Source organism: Cucurbita pepo, chromosome 11 (genome assembly GCF_057944985.1).
Source record: "Cucurbita pepo subsp. pepo isolate OVF chromosome 11, ASM5794498v1, whole genome shotgun sequence".
Lineage (NCBI taxonomy): Eukaryota > Viridiplantae > Streptophyta > Magnoliopsida > Cucurbitales > Cucurbitaceae > Cucurbita > Cucurbita pepo.
In genome coordinates this window covers 2,545,084-2,565,084 of record NC_141808.1, presented here as the reverse complement: position 1 = coordinate 2,565,084, position 20,001 = coordinate 2,545,084, and the positions used below count along the sequence as shown (strand labels likewise).

The window sequence follows — 20,001 nt, the reverse complement described above, 5'->3', positions numbered from 1 at the left end:
TTGGCAATGTTACCGCAGTTCCATCATTGTACACTTATACCTTGCGTGCGCCCGCCGCGCACGTACGAGCGGGCCTTCTGCTTTTTTTAATTTATTTATTTTATGGGTTTATTTAATTTGAGGGAAATGTAATTTAATTGCAAATTTGCAATTAATAATATTATTATTATTTGTGTGAAATTGAATTCTATATATAATTTCAGGCTCCGTGCAATCTACAAGTTTCGCCTTTGACTGTATTCATTGTTTCGCCTTCTTCTTTCTCCGTCACGCTCTTTCAGTACTGTGTACGATCTGTGAAATTTCTCAGCTCAGCTACCTTCCTTCGCTCTCTCCACGGTTCTTCAGGGGATTTCGTTTTCGTGAGTAATTTTTATCTCTACCTTCCTTCCTCCTTTGATTTCTTTCTTTTTCTCGCCGGCGATGTACTGTAATTTGCTTTCTTAACTTTGTTATTTTGAATCCTATCTCTGAATCCATGCTTGACGAACCCGAACATGATCTTGTTTATCTTCTTCTTATTCTTCTTAGTCTGCAACTTCATGATCTGTGATTCTGCTATGCTGCTGTACCTGTCTTTACACTCTTTTCTTTGATAACGCCTCTCTGGCTTTTGAAGGGACAAATTGAATTTAATTGCTTCAGGTCGCCTGCGTTTTTTGTTTTGTTGTTGTACTGCTTTGGTTTATGATGTTCGTGCACGTCTCTTGTCTATGGAGTCACTTGGAATATTTCGTTAATTTTTATTGTGAAGATATTTGTCGTGGTTGAATTGGTTTCAGTTATGAAGACGATAAAATTTTGAGTTCCGTGTATGGCGTTTTTTTCTCTGCGCCTTGTGTTTGAATATGACTAGAATCTTGTTTTTATGGAGTTGAGCGGTGTTTCTAATGGTGTAATGAAATAAAAATTTGCAGGAGTTTTGAATTGTTGTTGACGGAGCTAATTTGTGGAGATCAGGTTGAAACAGCATGCGGTGGTGTTTGAGTCTCTCAGTCGACGTTTTTCGCAAAGTCGTTTCGTTGAACTTATACTGTAGAGTTATTCTGTAATTCTTCTCCGATCGTAGATCGATTCTTCTCTTTCCTTCGTCATATTCTTATAAAGCTATCATCCATGGGATCCAACTTTCTCGTCGTAGTTCCTTGTTATGTCCGCCAGATTAGTTGAAATTTTAATTTGTTTCTTTTCACCTTCCTTCGCTTTGAGAAATCCATTTTAGTATCCTACTTCCAGTTTTCAGTCTTATTTCTTTCAATTACGCTTGAAGAAGGTGATTTACCTAGTTTAGTTGGCTGTGAATCTCATTCGATCGTGGTAGACGGACATTTACTCTGTTTCTTTCTGGACAATTGTGCTATTACTCGTATTGAAGGGCTAGGGTAGTAGTTATGGTGTGCCAAGCAGCTAGTCAAACAAGATTTCGAGCATTGAAACATGAAAATGGGATTGCTGGAAGTTCCACCATAATAGTTAGAGTCATAGCATGCTTTCAACCTCTCCAGGATTGTCAGGTTCGTATTTAATTTCTTAAATGCCGTCTTTATGATTATTACGATCTTGAATGAACATTATTAGAGGAAATGCCTGTTTACGTTTGATCTCATGCCCATTTTTTTTACTTTTTTCAGGCTGAGTACTTTCGTCATTTGCTGAAACCAGTCACGTAGATAGATTCTGTATTCTTGCGTTCATATTAAGCTGGCGTCTTTTGTTATTTTTCTTAATCCTAAGAGATACGGAAACTGCAATCACTAGTTTACAACACCCTCTTTCTGGTATGTTTTACTCGTCCATCATTGTTTGTCCTTTCCCACTGTCATGCTCCATTTTTCAGATACTTAACCGTTGTTAATGCTGTCATCCATCTAGGTGAAACTAAATTGTTTTGATTGGATGGGAGAAGCTTGGGAAGCCGGACGTCCTCCTAAGCTTCTTTTTCATTGGCAACCATCTCTGTTAAATTCTTTTGGTACTGTACCGAATCTGGGCCAATCTAATCCCACTTCTTCAAGTATTGGCCACAATATGGTCATAACGAATGGATCTTACCCAGGAAACTCAGCATTGAAGGTCCCTCAGTCCCAGGCAGGCCTAATGAATGAACCGTGTAATTGGTTTGATTGCTTTGGACCTTCACCTCAAGCAACTTTACCTGTTAAGAGTCCTATTTACCATGATAAACTAGCGGCTCTAACTAAAGGACTTTCGAAGGAGGCTCTGGCACCTCTTTCTAGCTCTGGAGCTCAGCCGAAGGAATTTCTTGTCATTGATCAATCTGCAGATAAAACAACTTTGGTTTTATGTTCTGGAGTTGGTGGTCCTGTCCAGTTACTTACTTCATTGAGTCCACAACCTACTGCTCCTTGTAAATTCAATGGAGAAGATACAGGGAAGAAACGTGATTTCATTTATGACTCGAAACTAGTTTTGTCAAATGATTTTTCTGGGAACCATGTGAGTGAGGAGCAGAGTGAGATGCAAGAAGACACAGAAGAACTCAATGCTCTCCTCTACTCAGAGGATGAAAGTGAATTTGATGAGGATGATGATGATGAAGTTACAAGCACTGGTCATTCACCGAGCACAATGACGACTAAAGATCAACAGTATGACTGTGAGGAAAAGAACGAAGAAGTTGCTAGCTCTGCAGGTTCAACTAAGAAACGTAAAATCGATAAAGTTTATGATGTAATGTCACTAATGGACACTGCAAGTTCACTAATGCCTCGAAGATCCTCCGAGTACGAAGACGACGCTGAATCTAGCTGTGGAAAGGAAGGAAGTCGGGATATGGAGGATGTGGATTCCTCATGTATCAACAACAAAAAGATGAGAAAAGAGAAAATACGCGAAACCGTCGGCATCCTCGAGGGTTTAATTCCTAATGGGAAAGGCAAAGAGGCCATTGTTGTTCTAGACAAGGCAATTCAGTACTTAAAAGCATTGAGATTGAAGGCAGAGGCTGCATTTGGGGTCAATGCATGCTGCTGAGAATATGTATGTGAATAGGACGGGTTCAATTGTAGTATGTCTATGTTTTTTACATGTTATTTTGATAGGAAAACAACGGTGGACCGACCACCACGTTGAATAAGTTAGGGAAACTTCATGCATTGGTTAGAAATGAACCGAAGATTGGGTTTAAAAGGTGGAGAAGAAAGAAGAAACAAATACACAACTCCCCCACCTGAACAAGTGGAAATGGTGGGGTTGAAAAGAGGGGTCCCTAATAAAGAAACGCACGCCCTTGTTCACTAGGGGGGGGGGGCCCCCCTCCCCGCCCCTCTCCGCCCTGCCTTTTTCTAATGCCACTTCCAGTGGAGTTTGCTGAATTTGCAGGAGGTCATGAATCAGTCAAAGGCTTTCCACCTTCCACCTTCCGCCTGGCAGCTTTATTAGAACTATTGGGAGTTTGTTTCTTCCTTTGTGGAGGAAGGAGGAAGAAAGAAGAAAGGTTAGCCAAAATTAGTTATGCGTTTGTTTGTTTGGGTTTGGTTGGTAGTAGTAGTGGGTTTGGTTGTGAGTTATAATTGTAGGGTTGGTGTGTGTATGTATGTAGAAGCGTCGCATGCAAGCATTTATGATAATGAGAGCGATGTTTTTTTGTACTTTATTATTATTATTATTTGTCTTTAAGCGTAAACAATAGAAAGAAAGAAAAAAAGAAAGATTTAATCTGTTTGTGTTGGAGATGATGATGTGTACAGTAGAGAGAGAGAGAGAGAGAGGGGGGGACCACCGGGAGAAGGGAGGAAAAGAAGGAAGAGAGTTAGTGCATTATTAAGGATGTGGATAATGGCATCTGAATCTGCATGTGATGTGGCACGCGTGTGAGATTTGAATGGTTGCGAGTTGATCTCTGCTTATGATTGTGATATATGCTTTTATGGGTTAGGTTCTTCTTTTATATCGAAGTCATGGAATCCCAAATTCCCAATTTACCCTCCCTCCTCTTGCTTTCTTTTACATCTACGTATAGTTTTAACTTGGGATGGGTGAGGGCTTTAATGAGATTTTCTTTCCTCTTCTTTTTCTTTTAGATTTGAGGTAATACTAGTACTAGGCTAGCTATTTTCTCTCTTATTATTTATTTTTTATAATCTCAAAACTTTAGAATTTTATTATTTGTTTTTAATTAAAGATAAAAGGTCTAGACGAAGACACGCAAAAGATATTGTAGGTATATACGTCAACATTAGTATAATTGATAGATAGGGGAATCCCCGGTGGTAAGGAATCAAAATAGAATCCAAGGGGCTTGTAGAATGTAGAAAATAAGACTAACCTTTCGATTCAAGTATTAGAAATAGAATACTTTGGTTTAGACCGATAAGGAAGGGCTTTTCTTTTGTAACTATCTAATCCCCCGGTCAATGGCCTGATTAAGGAAATTGTTGAAGACAGAGGGGAGAAATGAATCCAAGGCTTTGCCTGTAGGATCATCTTTACTTTCTAACTAAGACTGTTTTCTACTAATTCAATCGTCAGAGGGGAAGACCTTCACCCTAGGCTTGAGCCTTTAAAGGTATAAGCTGTGATGTGATAGGCACGAAGTCAAGCAACCTATGAGTAAGTACTCCCGGTCTATACTTTGACTAGGTTTTCTATCCCTAAAGAGAATAAACATCTTATTACAGATAAAACTACGTTTAAGAAAGAACAATCATATTCTGTCTAGAAAACACAATATCATACTCAATTATACGTCGCATTAGTATAATTGAAAGGAATTTTGTTGTCTGAGTTCACATAATTAATCTCATTATCTCAATATATTAAAAAGAAAAAAAGAAAAGAAAAGAAAAAAGGTATACACGCAAGTCATAGGTGATTGTGTTGGAGGTTGTATATAGTCATTTTTAGCAGCCCAGCCCAATAACAGAAAAAAAACATAATTGAGCAGCCCAGCCCAGCCCAGCCCAGCCCAGCCCACATTAAAGTCCTACGATCTCTTGGTGGTTCCATAGCTAAGCTGGAGTGGTTTAGGGCTTCGGTCCATGTTCTGGAAGAAGTGTTTGTGGAGACTCAGGGCCCAAATATTTCATTCTCCAGGCCCAAATCACAGCCTTGGTCGAAGGGGAAATGGGCTGGGGCTTGATGGGCTTGATGGGCTGGGCTCTGAAAAAAAGAAGGTGGGGGTGGGTGGGGGGAAATGGAAGTGAAGGTGAGAGAGGTGAGGAAAGAGAGTCAGAAAAGAGAGACAGAAAGAGAAGGAGACAGAGAGTCAGACATCCCCCACTCCCTTTTATGACGTCTCGTCGCTATCTCTCGCTCTGGTCCTTTGGAATCTGACACACACCACGCAGACACCAACAACAAATATTTAAAAAAGAAAAACACACAGCTCTGCTTCTGCTTCCTGCTTCTGCTTCTCAACGGAACGGGAAAACACACAGCTCTGCTTCTGCTTCTGCTTCTGTATGGGTGTGGTCATTTCGCACGTGCGTCCACACCGTACCAAACCCTGCCTGGAATCTCTTTCCCACACTCCCACTCCCACTCCCATCTTTTACATTATTACCCTTTTAAACCTTTTTTTTTTTTTAAATTATATTTTTAAATACATAAATATATTTTCATTATTACAAATATACATAAATAAATGCGAGAAATTGGCAGTCCCCATTTGTGCCGACAATTAATTGGGCTTTCTTTTTAGGCCCAAAACATATCCCCTTTTTTTTTTTTTTTTTTTTTTTTTTTTTTTTTATATAAATATAATAAATATATTATTATTTAGGGTTGAATTTTGTGGTGCTTCCGGTTTCTAGACATTGGTGTTTCCGTGGTTCCCAATTATGGGCACCGCCTCCGTCCTTCCGATGTGGGAATGGGATTTCATGTTTATTTTTTTATTTTTTTATTTTATTTTCCATTTTACAATAATTTATTTTATTTATTCTTCTTTCCATTTATATTATAATATAACTTTTCACTATACTTTCAATTAAACTCAATTTTTCCGATGTGGGAATGGGATTTCATGTTTATTTATTTATTTTTTTTCCATTTTACAATAATTTGCTTTATTTATTTTTCTTTCCATTTATATTATAATATAATTTTTCACTATACTTTCAATTAAACTCAATTTTTCCGATGTGGGAATGGGATTTCATGTTTATTTATTTATTTTTTTTCCATTTTACAATAATTTGCTTTATTTATTTTTCTTTCCATTTATATTATAATATAACTTTTTCACTATACTTTCAATTAAACTCAATTTTAATATTTAGTTTTTAAACTTAAAAAATATTATATTATCCATTAATTACAAGTTAACTATATCACGCAACATTACATACGTTACATTAAGTAGAACCGTTCATTTTTTTTTTTTTTTATGGTAAGTTGGACTAAATAGAAACGACAAGGAATCGAGTTAGATAATTTGAACGGAATAGAAACGACAAATAATCGAGTCACGTAATTTTCAAGCACACCAATTTAATTAGCTCAAAGTTAACACGATTTAATCGGATACACAACTACATACCTTAAAATCCAATCCTTCCAAACTTGATAAATAAAAAAAAAAATTAACAAAATTCTTACCATAAATAATTTTTTTAAAAGAATGTCGGTCAATTAAGTTGGCATTGATTATTATCAGATGAACACAATCATACCATTACAATTATCCATAATGGTATGATATTGTCCACTTTAAGCATAAGTTCTGGTAGCTTTGTTTTGTGGTTGTCTAAAAACCCACGTGTGACTTTCATCCCATAATTATAACAAATGTGTCAAAATTTTCAACAAAAATTATAATAAATAACAAAAAAATGTTTAAATACGTCAGCATGACGTCATGCACCGTTTTCTCTCTCTTCTCGAGAATGCTCACAAAATCCAATTTTTTTTAATGAAATATGCAAATTGCAACCATCTTTTTCAGTAACATAATAATAATTATTATTTTATTATCACATTAATTTCATTCACAAAACCCTAATTCATTCCTTCACGCAAACCATTCTACTTTCCAAATTCCAAAAATTAAAATTAAAATTTTAAATAAATTAAAACTAATATATATATATATATATATATATATATATATATATATATATATAATATTTATGTTAGAAAACAGAAAGAGTAAAGACAGGTCCTTTTTATGTGAAGGCTGTGCAAAAATTGATGGCCACTCTCTCACCCCTTTCTCTTATCCTTTCCTTTCTCTCTCTATAAATTATTATTATTATTATTTATTATTTATTATTATTATTATTATTTGTTGGAGTAAAATTAAAAAAAAAACATATTTTTTATTTGTTTTGTTTTAATCTAATCTCCGGCGGAGCAAAGTTTTCATTTTTATTTTTGGGGTTTTTTAAAAAATGGATTTGGATGAGGAGCACGACGACCAAGACGATGAAGTAATAGAGGAGATGCCCATCGCCCACCACTTCGACGCCACACCGCCGCCGCCCGGTGAGGGTTCATCGGCGGCGAGGAAAACCGGAGGCGGCGGAGGAGGAATAGGAGGAGGTAATATTAGATATAAAGAGTGTTTGAAGAATCACGCCATCGGAATCGGAGGGCAGGCGGTGGATGGGTGCGGCGAGTTTTTACCGGCGGGAGAAGAAGGGAGTATAGATGCACTAAAATGCGCCGCGTGTAACTGTCACCGGAATTTCCACAGGAAAGAAACGGATTCAGATCAGGGACATTACTATAACCTACACCAACATCATCAATTTTCTTATCGTGGGCCCCCACACCCTTCTGCTTACGTGTACTTGACAGGTGCTCCAATTCAGCAGAGGCCATTGGCGTTACCGGCGGCAGTGTCAGGGAGAGAGGAGGAGGATAACACATCTAATCCGAGCAGTAGCGGCGGCGGAACTGGGTTGTTGAAGAAGAGATTCCGGACAAAGTTCAGCCAAGAACAAAAGGAGAAAATGTTGGAGTTTGCTGAGAAAGTTGGGTGGACAATTCAAAAACACGATGAGGCTGACGTGGAAGAGTTCTGTCGGACCACCGGTGTCCGGCGGCAGGTGCTCAAGGTTTGGATGCATAACAACAAGCATACTTTGGGGAAGAAGTGCTCAAATGATTAGGGTTTCATAAAGTTTGTGAGTTTGAAATAACCCATTATTTTGTTCTTCATGTTCTTCACAAAAAAAAAAAAAAAAAAAAAAAAAAAAAAATGGTCAATTTGGAGATCTAAAATTAGGGTTAGATCGAGTAGTTTTGGTGTTTTTTTTCTTCTTACTTTATCAATTTCATGTTAAAATCTGAATTTGAGCCATTTTGATTAATGGGTTTATGTTGAAATTATTGTCTCTAATTTGGGTTTGGTTTTTTTTTTTGGATGAAATATAGAGTTTTTGAAAGGAAACAAAGGGAAATCAAACGTGGTAAGCATGCAAAAAGCCCTCTTTTTTCTTCTGGTTTCTATTCACATCTGTCATCTTTCTTCTTTGATTACCCTCAATAATCTTATCTCTCCATGACCCGGATTCGAATTAGTGTTCTTTGTACAAATCCAAGGTTACCCGTCGTAGAATTGTTTCTAACAAAGCACGTTTAGCTTTGGAGTTCTTATAATTGAGTCACTGAAAGGAAATGATAGATGACAAGTTTTGTTCTTGTAAGCATTTTTTAAGGATTGTATTGTTGTTGTCGGGAAGTCGTGTTGATTTATTTATATACGTTGTTTTACTCGAGCGTGACGTTACAAGGTCGATGTTGGGTTTGGAATTAAGTTTGGAGTTGGGAAGCAATGGGAAAGGGGAGAGTGAATTTTGGTGGGAAAAGTAAAGAACAGGAATGTAGTTCAAGTGTTGAGGCAGTGTCCGGTGTCGGGACAATAATAATACCTTTGCTTATTTTGCTAACATTTTAAGATTTTTTTCATATCCATAATGTTTTTTTTTTTTTTTTTTTTTTTTTCTATCGGTCATGTCTTTGCTTTTTGCCTTTGCCTTTGCTCTTTTATCTCATCAACCTAAAGCTGAAAACCCTCCATTATTGCTCTCATATGCTACCTACGTTCAAAATCTTTCAATAGTACACACGTTTCAAATTTTTTGAAATTTAAAGGAAAAGTTCGAAGAGGATAATATTCGCTAGCGATGAACTTGGGCTAATATAAATTGTATTAGCGCCAGACACCGAGTAGTGTGTCAACGAGAACGCTGGCTCTTAAGGGAGGTGGATTGTGATGTCCCACATCAGTTAGAGAGAGGAACATCAAAAAAAAAAAAAAGTTCAAAGAGTTGAAGACTAACAATTGCAATGATCTATCCCCATCACGATAAAAATTTCAAAGATTACCCAGGATTGTCGGTCAAGGTTATAGATTCGTTGAATACATTAGTGTAGCGCATGTGCGGCCCAGAACATCTAAGGGCATCACAGACTTGTTACTGCCTCAAACTTTCTTGGCCTAAGCGGTCATAGTCCCTCTAAGAAGCTGACTGCTGAGGAACTCCTCTACACAGCTTGCCAGTAACACTCTTTTATATTATAAAATGTGTTTAATAAATTTTTAAATTTATAATTTTGTGTCAGGTTTAATAACTATTTAATAAATCTCTTAATTTTTCAAATTTTTTTTTTATTTCGTTGGATATAAAATTATCAATTAAGTCACACAACTTCTAAAACTTTGAACTACGAAATAATAAATTCGATACATTTTAAAATTTAAAACTAAATAGACAAAGAAATTTAGATTTTTTTTTTGAACTATGAAATAATAAGTTATTTAAAGGGTTAATAGAGTTAATATATACATTATATAGATTCAACCCTGAAATATATACATAAAATCAAATTTTGTGTTTGTTGGTCTTTCTCAAATTTTGGTCGAAAATATAATAATTTACTTTTTATAAATGTAATCAATATATATAAAACCTCGGTTAATAAATAATTTAATTATAACGAAAGAATTATTTAACATTAATCAATATAAACCAAACATAATCTAAGTTTATAACTCAAAAGTTCGAGTCATTTCGAAACCTAACCTATTAAAATAATGCAGATAGAATAATGCTGCCATTTTTTTGGAAGTATTTTTACATAATGTATTATTAGATTATTATTCACCTTTTAATGTTAGACTTAAATCCATTAATATCTTGTACATTGGAGAAAATAATTGGAAAAAAAAAGGTTACATAAATAAAATATCATAAGGGCAAAAGTAGATGAACTAAAGATGAGCCCTAGATGAGAATTAAAAGCCCATTATGGAATGATGAACTGTCACATGGGAAGAGTCCAAATACCATTATTATTATTATTATTATTATTATTATTATTATTATTATTATTATTATTCTCTATTTTGAAATTCATTTTAATCCATATTTAAAAACATATATTCAAACATTCAATCATCAATACTATTTACCTTTCAATCAACAAAAGTTCAAACAACTTCAAATTTTTCACTCCATACACAGTAGAGAAAACAAATATGAATGATGATGAAGTCCATAAAGACAACATTGCTAGTAAAACTACAGAGGTACGGTATTTCTACAGTAATTTGTTGTATATAACATCAAAATCTTGACTTACTTCAATTCTTACTGTGGGTGAGCAGGTAAAAAAGTTCATGATCCAGAAGTGTCAGCCCTTCTCACTAGATTTTCACACAGACAATGGATTGTTGGGCTGCAGGGCTTCTCGAAGAATTTTGACTGCACTATCATAATATACGAAGCCCATGAACCAGAATTCATGGTTGTCAATGGAGATAACTTGTATGAACTTTTCAGCCGGTTTTGCTTTGCTTGTTGATGGGTTGACTGCCTTCAGGTGATGCAGCGGGATCACCACCTATCATATAAGAGAAGATACAGGTGATTTCTAATCAATTTTTGTTATAGAATCTCAGCAACCTATATGAAGTAAAGATGGGCAATACAAGAGCTGGCCATGGTCATGGATGCAACTCCAAACGTCATAATCGAATTGAAGTATACATTCATCATGAACACAACATAGGGGAAAATCATGCATCATCAATACAAAATGATAATAAAGAAGAAACCACAGATCAACTGAGCAATCGCTTGATCAACACTCGAGATTATTAGAATCGAATAAAATTTTGCAGTAATGAACAAAAGGATAAGTATGTATGCGTTTAAATTATTAGAAGAAGATGACCCTCTGAAACTTGTAAGATGTTGCAAAAATTCTTAAATCTAAATGCATAATCTTTCAGAACAGAGTTCCAATGAAATTTTATTGACCATGTGATTGAAATAATGTTCTCAAACATTAAAAAATGGATTTAAGGGTTTCATGATACTGGATTTGGATTTGAAGCAATCAGACTGATTCAAGAGGAAACTGGGAGGTCAGGATAGAGAAGTTGGAATCTGACTTGAGTTTACTCTAAGAAAGTGCTCCATATATATTGTCCACTTTGGCCTGTTATGTATCACCGTTAGCCTCACTGTTTTAAAACTTGTCTATTAGGGAGAGATTTCCACACCCTTATAAGGAATGCTTTGTTCCCCTCTCCAACCGACGTGGGATCTCACAATATAGACCATTAATGGTGCATTACCCATACTCAGCAAGAGTTCCCAAGTTCTAACTTCCTCACTTTCAAAAATATTGATGGCCCATTCTTCACATCTTCTTCACTTGAATTGGCATCAATTCAACCAAAACTTTTAGATTCATCTAATTATAGACTGCTTAACGAACAGTAAGATTCAACAATTCAGTTTTACCTTGTAAAGGCTCCATTGAGTCTCCTCACCGACTTTGTACGAAAGAGGATCGTCACTGCAAAAGGCAAGTTTAGCCGTTGATACGTACAAAGTTCCCATCACTGGACCAGCTGATGTGGATAAGTAGCATGCAAACGCCTTCTGAAGTTTCTCTTCCGGTATACTCTCAAAAGTCTGTCGGAAGATCTTCTCATAACCACCTTCTGCAAGAACTTTCGTCCCTTGAGCAATTCTTGCCACTGCAGCATCAGTAATGCTAGGCCCTGTTTTCACTGGTTTGAAACAAGATTGTTTCAACTTATCATTATTGCTTAACAGAAGCAAGTAAAAAGTTCCAAAAACAATGATAAAGAGTGTTTTAAAATCATCGTATTTAAAGTCAAAACCGCTTGTTCCAAATGAGTAGGTGCAGAAAATGTTAAAAACCACGGACCTCCACAATGGTATGATATTGTGCACTTTGAGCATAAACTCTCGTGGCTTTACTTTTGGTTTCCCTCGTGGCTTTACTTTTGGTTTCCCCAAAAGTCTTCATACCAATGGAGATGTATTCCTGTAACGACCCAGATCCACCGCTAGCAGATATTATCCTCTTTGGGCTTTACCTTTCGGGCTTCCCCTCAAGGCTTTAAAACGCGTCTACTAGGGGAAGGTTTCCACACCCTTATAAATGGTGGTTTGTTCTCCTCCCCAACCAATGTGGGACATAACAATCCACCCCCCTTCGGGGCCCAGCGTCCTCGCTGGCACTCTTTCCTTCCTCCAATCGATGTGGGACAACCCGCAAATCCACCCCCCTTTGGGGCCCAGCGTCCTTACTGGCACACCGCCTCGTGTCTTACCCCCTTCGGAGAACAGCGAGAAGGCTGGCACATCGTCCAGTGTCTGGCTCTGATACCATTTGTAACGACCTAGATCCACCGCTAGCCGATATTGTCCTCTTTGGGATTTCCCTTTCGGGCTTCCCCTCAAGGCTTTAAAACGCGTCTGCTAGGGGAAGGTTTCCACACCCTTATAAATGGTGGTTTGTTCTCCTCCCCAACCAATGTGAGACATCACAATTCCTTACTTATAAACTCATGATCGTCCATTTAATTAGCCAACATGGGACTTCCTCGCCCAACAATCCTCAACAGAAAAAGCTTATAGTACCAGGTAAAAGGTAATCCAAAATTCAAGCTCAGGCAATAATAAAGAACACAACTCATTGAATGAAAGTCACAACACATAAAACAGCAGAGCACATAATGAAAGTAAAACAAATGAGAAATAGTTCCAGGAAAACGCTTAATGCCAGTATCCTTAGTAGAACAATTGTAGGTTTTTCTAAGATCTGTGTTTAAATGGACGTAAACTATATTCCAATCAAAGTCAGCATACAGATGCGTGTGCTATCAGAGTTTTGTAATTTCTCATCTTAACCACCTACAAGTTCATCATTTGTTTTAAACTTGAATTCAAATTTATCAATAGTGATGAGAAGGTAAAGAACGCGTTGATTATTTAAAAGAATTGAAGGGTTTACAGTGCTGCCACATATTTCCAGCAAGATCCTCGGCCTTCTTGGTTGCCTCAGCAGCCTTCTTTCCCCATCTTCCAAGCATCTCCTTCATGGAATCCACCGTATCTGATCATACATCAAGCATGCACATCTATCGAATTCGAGTTTCATTTAATTCTAAACGCTCAATAAATATTAACATCTAGGGAAATCAACCACATACTCTTGGCGGAAGATGGATTTCCAGAGGCTGGAGCCGCAGAAACATAGGGATTAGCTTCAGTCGGCAGAGTGGTAGCATTTCCCTCAGAGATCGGAGCACGAGGCTCACTGTTCGGCTGAGTTTGAGGTGGAGGAGGATGTTGGGGTTGGGAGCTCATGGGGACAGTGGTCCAGTTCTCCGGCATCGGCAGCGGAGCAACATCGCTAGGGTCAAGCTTGGGGTAGGGAGAATAGTCGCCGGCGCGATGATCGGTAATCGGATCCGGGTGATCGGAGTGCGACGGTTTAGGAGGGAGTGGATTGGATGGATCGGGCTGAGGCTGAGGCTGTGGCTGAGATTGACTCATTTGAGAGTGGATGAGGATAGTTCAAATCGATCTCCGACGACGGTGAATTGAACGAGAAGAACTGAATCAGTTTGGAAGGGAAACGGCGGAGTATCAAATCGACGGTGTTTTTATTCGTTTCTTCGCATCTGATATTTTGCTTGTTTTTTTCTCTCTTCTTTCAACGGAGAATTAAAGATAATGTTTCTTTTTTCTAAATGAAATAATAACTAAAAACTACAGACAAATTACTCACGCAAAATACGTGTAATGTTTTGAACGGTTGGAAATGGAGGGGTCAAATCGTCAAAGGGTCTTGCTTTGAATTTCCAATTCTTTTGTTTTTTTTTTTTTTTTCTTATGAATTTTTTGTGTGCATATTTTATGGTTTGGAGAGATACATCGGTTAGAGAGGAAAACGAAACATTATTTATAAGGGTGTGAAAACCTTTTCATGACAATACATAACGGGTCAAAGTGGACAATACCTACTATCGGCAAACTTTGACTGTTACCAATGGTATCAGAGCCAAACACCAGGCGGTTGCCATCGAGAATACTAGACCCCTGAGGGGGTGGATTGTGAGACCCCATATCGATTGAAGAGGCGAAGGAAACATTCCTTAGCGTGAGAGAATCTCCCCATAGCAAACACGTTTTAAACCCGTGAGGCTGATGGTAATACGTAACAGACCAAAGCGAACAATATCTATTAGTGGATGCTATGCCTCCAAGGGAGTGGATTGTGATATCCTACATCAGTTGGAGAATGGACAATACATATCGGGCCAAAGCAAACAATATCTACTAGCAACGATACATAATGATCAAAAGTAGACAATGTAGGCTTGAAATGTTATATAAGTCTACCAGTAAGAAAATTCTAAACTAATTCGTATCTAATTTGGGTCGAATTTACCATAAACCCTCGAACCATAAAAGATTACTAATTATACACAAGACAGATCCAGAAATTATGAAAGATTACTTAATTGTGTGTAAGATTAATGATGTGTGACACTTGATGGAATATAAGGAGAGAATAGTTTTGAAATATTTAAAATAAAATACACCGAATGAACTATACAATTAGCTCCATCATTGTTTAAGGCTAAGGCTGCATAATTGATAGTCCAATGCGACTTTTAAGACACTATTATTCTTCTGCCTCATCCAACATCTTTGAAATCTTCTCAATGAAACTCTCCATAACCTCCAAACCTTTATCATCTGAAAATATAAAGTTGAGATAATTAAATCAGCATCAGAAATTAAGAAAATATGTATTTAAGCATGGAAAAGTGAAATGAGTTGAAATTGTATATTATTACCTAGTCTTGGTATTGTGTGGCCTTTAGGATGATTAATTACTACTGGCTCTATATATGATTCCAGCAGCTTCTGTCCGTGGGGCATCAAGAAATCTTCCTTACCTGCCACCATGATAACCCTTTTCAGCATTTCACACACAGGTTCTAGAAGTTGATTAATTTATTTCAAATTTTAAATGCAAGAATCTAAACATTTCATATAATCAAAGGACAATATCAAATCATGGCATCTTAAGAACTCTTGCATCAATGGCTTTAAAATGAAAGTCTCTAATGGATTGGATGTCTAAATTGATTCAATTAGTAAAGTTTTGAGCTATTTGGAGTTTTAAAGTGATACCCACCTAAGAATTTAGGGATTTGATTCTCTTATTTCTGAAAAAAAGACCAATCGAAGTATTGTCCAATGTCCATTCACATTTTTTAATAATACATTCATAACAACCTCCTTAATTTGAATTGTCAACTGTCTATAATTATTTTGATACATAAAATATGATGGATTGTTCGACTCCTAGGACGTAATTCAAGGAATTAAGACGAGCTCTTATTTAATTCCAAAACTAAATGCCTAAAATTATGCGCTCGGTGGCTTGTTTGTTTTCAAAGTAACGATGTAAAGAATCATTATATTCGAAACTACTTTCAAAAAAGGACAAACGCCATGTGGAGGAGGTACCTAGAAAATGGAGGGATGGGCATCCAATGGCTGACGAGTAAGCTTTCTCAGCCACAGATTGCGATCTGAATTTCGCACCGCTGACGATGATCACGAATTTGATCTTGGGGACTTTCGTCAGTGCAATACCCTGCAACAATTAATGCACCTCTGCGTCAAAACCTCGATTTCACTTTTAACGTTTATTTTGGAGAATTCAGATGGATTTGTAATGTAATAGCAGCAGGCTGCTGTTAGGTTACCTTCGCTTGAAGTCCCGGCAGAGCGGCCGATAGTATCGCCCCCTGAAATTGTTTGCGAAGAGATTGAAATTGTGAAATTCAACGAAGTTCATCAACAAATTGATACTCGATTAAGCTCCGTTTGGCTAATTAGGAAAAATAAAAAGAAAATTACCTGTGAGAAACCGAGGAATCCATCGAATGGTCCGTGCTTAAGCATGTAATCCTCAATGAACGAGAGACACTCATCGAAATTCCTATACTCTGTAAATTCCTACAATGGAAGAAGAGAGAATAAACAAACAAAATAAACGAGAGTTTGAGATTTTCGGAAGAAATTAGGGTTAAGCAGTCGTACTGGACTGAATTGAAACCACTCAAAATAGGGAGGATCAAAAATTCCTTCGATGTCAGATTTGCCTTCGGCAGGAAATGGAGCATCGAGAAAATCGAGATCGAGTTGTTCAAGGACAGAATCCGGCCATTTTCCGACCTGCTTCTTGAGGATTGCTCCACTGGTTCGGAAGCCATGGAGGCAAAGAAATCTAGGTTTTCTTCGGATTTCACCGTCGGTTCCCATGATTGGAATTCTCTGTAAATGAAACTCCGGAGATCTGGATTTCGAAATTGGTGAGCAGAGGAGAGGGGAGAGCGAACTCATTTAAACCCCATTTTCTAGGCCCTTCCTCCCTCCTCGCTGGGTAGCTTCATAATAGAGACTCGTTGTAAACATGGGAAACGCCGAGGACGAATGTGCTGACGCGCGAGTATTCAATTTTTTTTGGGGAAGAGACGCGCACTTGATAGGGGTATTTTCGGTATAAAATGCACTATATTTCAATTTTGGCTTGGGTTTGGGCTTGGTCTTGGGCTTGGTCTTGGGCTTGGTCTTGGGCCTGGGCTTGGGCTTTTTTCCTCTAAAAAATGAATACTTTTAAAATAATAAATAAATAAACGCCGCGTTTTATCCCTTGTGAGATTTTTTTTTTTATTCGTAAAATAACAAATAAATGAATAGTGGAAAATATATTTTTTAATGGATTGATTTTATTTTAAGTTGAATTAAGGGAAAATAATTATGAATTGCTGAAGTTTAATGGAAAGATTAAGAGGTTGATTAATAAAATGATTAATTTAAGATTTTCATTTAAAATTTTATTTTATTTTAAAAAGTAAGGATATTATTGCGTGTATGACAGCCTAATATGTACGGTGAAAATATTTTATAATAATGTCATTGATTTAAGGTTCATAATACAATGCATCATTTATAGCAATAAATTTATTACAAGAATATTCTCATATTTAAAAAATTGTAATAAAGGTTGTTTTAAGTTACTTGAATGCAAAGGATTAAGTGGATTTGAAGGTATTTAAAAGTAACATTTATTAGTTACTATTATTTTTCAAGCATCCAGCCAGTTAATGAGTACCTTGACAGCTAATACTTAAATTTACTATATTAAGTGGATTAAGTAATTATTTATTTTAGGTATTAAGTAATATTCAATTTTACATCAATACATAGATTTGTTATTTAATATAATTCATGTCACGTAAAAAAAATCATTTATTCTCGGATGGTTACAAATTTTAAATATTACAAATTTTTGGTGTATGATAATTTAGAGTTATGATATTTTTTATATTATATTTTAAAGTTTATTTACAAAGTGGCTAATTATCTCCACAAAATTTAAAAGTTAATTCTTGGAATGCTCCCGTGTAAATGGTTTTAATTTTGAGACTACATAAAATCTCGAGCGTATGTTATCTTTGAAAATAGACATTAAAATTGCATTAAAAAGAACATTTGTGTTTTCTTGCCAGTGACTAAGTTCTTTTCATTTTGATGTAGTTTAAATTGTATGTTTAGAATTATTTGATGTTGCTCCGTGAAGTGATTCAAATTTTGAGTGTTTTTGTCTTGAGATATTTGACAAGTAGATAATCTGAATCTTACTTCTCTTGTAGTGATTAATCAACAGTTTAGAAAAATATAGACGGTTATTAAATATATAGCTTCATTTTATTTTTATTATTATTATCAGGAGAGTATAACACATCTAATTAAGATGTATTCTTTTGATCAAGTTATTAGAGGTTCATATTCTATCATCTCACTGTTATTTTAGTTTTGAGCTGATCATAACTTTGAAATCCTGTCGATGAAATTCTCCATAATCTTCAAACTTTTTTGATCTGAAAAAGGAAATTATACAATATCAAAATTACCATAAGAAGAGGCATAAGGATGTATATATTTGAGGAATGAATTGAAGATTACCAAGCTTAGGTACTGCGTGGCCTTTGAGATGATTGATTACAAATGGTTCAACAAATGATTCCAGCAGCTGCAATCCACTAGGCATGAAGAAGTCTTCCTCACCTTGCCAACCACAATAACAACAGATCCTTTCAGCGAACAAAATGAACAGAAATGGAATAAGGCAAAAACAATGCGTGGAAGTTACTTAGAAAATGAAGGGAGGGGCATGCGATGGATGAGGCATAGGCTTCTTGAGCGTCCAGAGATGGCGATTCCAGTTTCACACCGTTGATGATGATTACGAATTTAATCTTAGGGACTCTCGTCAGCGCCACACCCTGCCGCAACCGATTCAATTTCATTCTGGAAAATTGAAACAGAGATTTACAACAATAGCCAGGCCAAGCGGCCGGAGTGTTTACCTTCGCTTGAAATCCCGGTAGTAGAGCCGCCAACGCCGCTCCCTGAAAATGTTCGCGATCGAAGAGTTTCAAATGTGAAATCATTCAACTCAGAAATTGATTCGATCAATTGTTACCTGTGAGAAGCCGAGTAGTCCGTCGAATGGTCCGTGCTCGAGCATGTGATTCTCGATGAATTGAAGGCATTCCACGACATTTGCAAAATCGGCCGTGTCCTGAAATAGAATCGATCGATATCGAGTTGTGAAATTGCAGAGAATTGAAAAGGAAGAGCGATTTGTGAACCTCGTGGAATTGAAACCACTCGAAATAGGGAGGATCGTGAAGTCCTTCGACTTCGGATTTTCCTCTGGAAAGGAATGGAGCGTCCATAAAATGGAAATCGAATCGATTGAGGACGGAAGTCGGCCATTTCTCGACATGCTTCTTCAAGATTGCTCCACTGGTTCGGAAGCCATGAAGGCACAAAATTCTAGGTTTTCTTTGAATTCTACTCTCGCTGCCCATGCTTGAAATTCTCTTTGAATCGCAAGCTGCTCTTTTAAAGCCATTTCTACCGACCTTCATTAAATAACTATACTCATTAGAGTAATGGGTTCGGTCATAGCTCTATTGACTCTTCAAAATAACATTGAGTCTGCTCAACAAGAAATCATCTGATGATAGACAGTCAAATCTCGTTGTGTTGCACAAGACGGTACCGTCTCATTTCGAGTGCCTTTCGAGTGAACTCTCGAACTATTGTCCTCATCGGGACTTCCGTGATAGGCTATGTCATCTAAACTAAACTGAGGGAAGTCACATCCAGCCTATCGGTAGGATAGCAATCTTCGAGAAGCCAAACGACGAGATCAAGAATCTATGATCGATCTGAAGAACCATTGCCATATACAATTTTGATTTAGACTTTTTTCAACCTGTATGTCGTTGTTGTGCCGGCCAAATTATAAGAAGTTCGTATCAATTTCTGTTTAATTACTCCACGTATAATTATTTAATTTTTAATCCTCACATTAAAAAATATACGCATCTAAATACATTATAATTAATTTGAGTAATTAATGAAACGTTAATTAGCTTAATTACATTATAATCAACTCTTTTTAATCATCACATCTAAATATTATAATAATTATATTAAAATGTTGAAATATACAATTTTTTTTTAAAAAAATTATGGCCATCGATGAAAATTATTTAAATAATTAAATACTTTAATTATGATTTAAATAAATTATGATTAATCATCATAATTTTGTGTGGTTTAAATTAGGTTTTAAATTTATAAACAAGAAGTTTACCGGAAATGG

The 20,001-nt window shown here is 36.5% G+C and overlaps 5 protein-coding genes across 7 annotated transcripts; 2 read left to right on the top strand and 3 right to left on the bottom strand.

Moving 5' to 3' along the window:
• Window positions 1–203: 203 nt before the first annotated feature.
• On the top strand, window positions 204–3,611 carry LOC111805377 (transcription factor bHLH143). The gene is made up of 4 exons (XM_023690439.2): window positions 204–362; window positions 918–1,514; window positions 1,632–1,778; window positions 1,873–3,611. The coding sequence occupies exon 4, from the start codon at window positions 1,897–1,899 to the stop codon at window positions 2,992–2,994; it is 1,098 nt and encodes a 365-aa protein (XP_023546207.2). The 5' UTR covers window positions 204–362; window positions 918–1,514; window positions 1,632–1,778; window positions 1,873–1,896; the 3' UTR covers window positions 2,995–3,611.
• Window positions 3,612–7,116: 3,505 nt separating this feature from the next.
• LOC111805399 (zinc-finger homeodomain protein 2) lies at window positions 7,117–8,305 on the top strand. Its single transcript, XM_023690478.2, has one exon. It carries the CDS (start codon window positions 7,353–7,355, stop codon window positions 8,073–8,075), a length of 723 nt encoding a protein of 240 aa, XP_023546246.1. The 5' UTR covers window positions 7,117–7,352; the 3' UTR covers window positions 8,076–8,305.
• A 2,046-nt stretch (window positions 8,306–10,351) lies between these two features.
• On the bottom strand, window positions 10,352–13,963 carry FIP1 (FH interacting protein 1). Of its 2 annotated transcripts, XM_023690477.2 has the most exons (4): window positions 13,445–13,961; window positions 13,246–13,347; window positions 11,721–11,992; window positions 10,352–10,812 (listed from the first exon to the last, which is right to left on the bottom strand). In XM_023690477.2, the coding sequence occupies exons 1-4, from the start codon at window positions 13,788–13,790 to the stop codon at window positions 10,624–10,626; spliced, it is 909 nt and encodes a 302-aa protein (XP_023546245.1). In that variant the 5' UTR covers window positions 13,791–13,961; the 3' UTR covers window positions 10,352–10,623. The 2 variants fall into 2 exon arrangements, with proteins under 2 accessions (XP_023546245.1, XP_086984157.1); XM_087128031.1 differs by lacking the exon at window positions 13,246–13,347 and having other exon boundaries at window positions 13,445–13,963.
• Window positions 13,964–14,733: 770 nt separating this feature from the next.
• On the bottom strand, window positions 14,734–16,724 carry LOC111804882 (dihydrofolate reductase). Its single transcript, XM_023689691.2, has 6 exons — window positions 16,359–16,724; window positions 16,176–16,274; window positions 16,022–16,063; window positions 15,780–15,909; window positions 15,101–15,202; window positions 14,734–14,999 (listed from the first exon to the last, which is right to left on the bottom strand). Exons 1-6 carry the CDS (start codon window positions 16,659–16,661, stop codon window positions 14,926–14,928), a joined length of 750 nt encoding a protein of 249 aa, XP_023545459.2. The 5' UTR covers window positions 16,662–16,724; the 3' UTR covers window positions 14,734–14,925.
• Window positions 16,725–17,992: 1,268 nt separating this feature from the next.
• LOC111805891 (dihydrofolate reductase-like) lies at window positions 17,993–19,239 on the bottom strand. Of its 2 annotated transcripts, XM_087128569.1 has the most exons (6): window positions 18,977–19,235; window positions 18,808–18,906; window positions 18,692–18,733; window positions 18,475–18,607; window positions 18,288–18,389; window positions 17,995–18,202 (listed from the first exon to the last, which is right to left on the bottom strand). In XM_087128569.1, exons 1-6 carry the CDS (start codon window positions 19,196–19,198, stop codon window positions 18,147–18,149), a joined length of 654 nt encoding a protein of 217 aa, XP_086984695.1. In that variant the 5' UTR covers window positions 19,199–19,235; the 3' UTR covers window positions 17,995–18,146. The 2 variants fall into 2 exon arrangements, with proteins under 2 accessions (XP_086984694.1, XP_086984695.1); XM_087128568.1 differs by having other exon boundaries at window positions 17,993–18,202; window positions 18,475–18,733; window positions 18,977–19,239.
• Window positions 19,240–20,001: the final 762 nt, after the last annotated feature.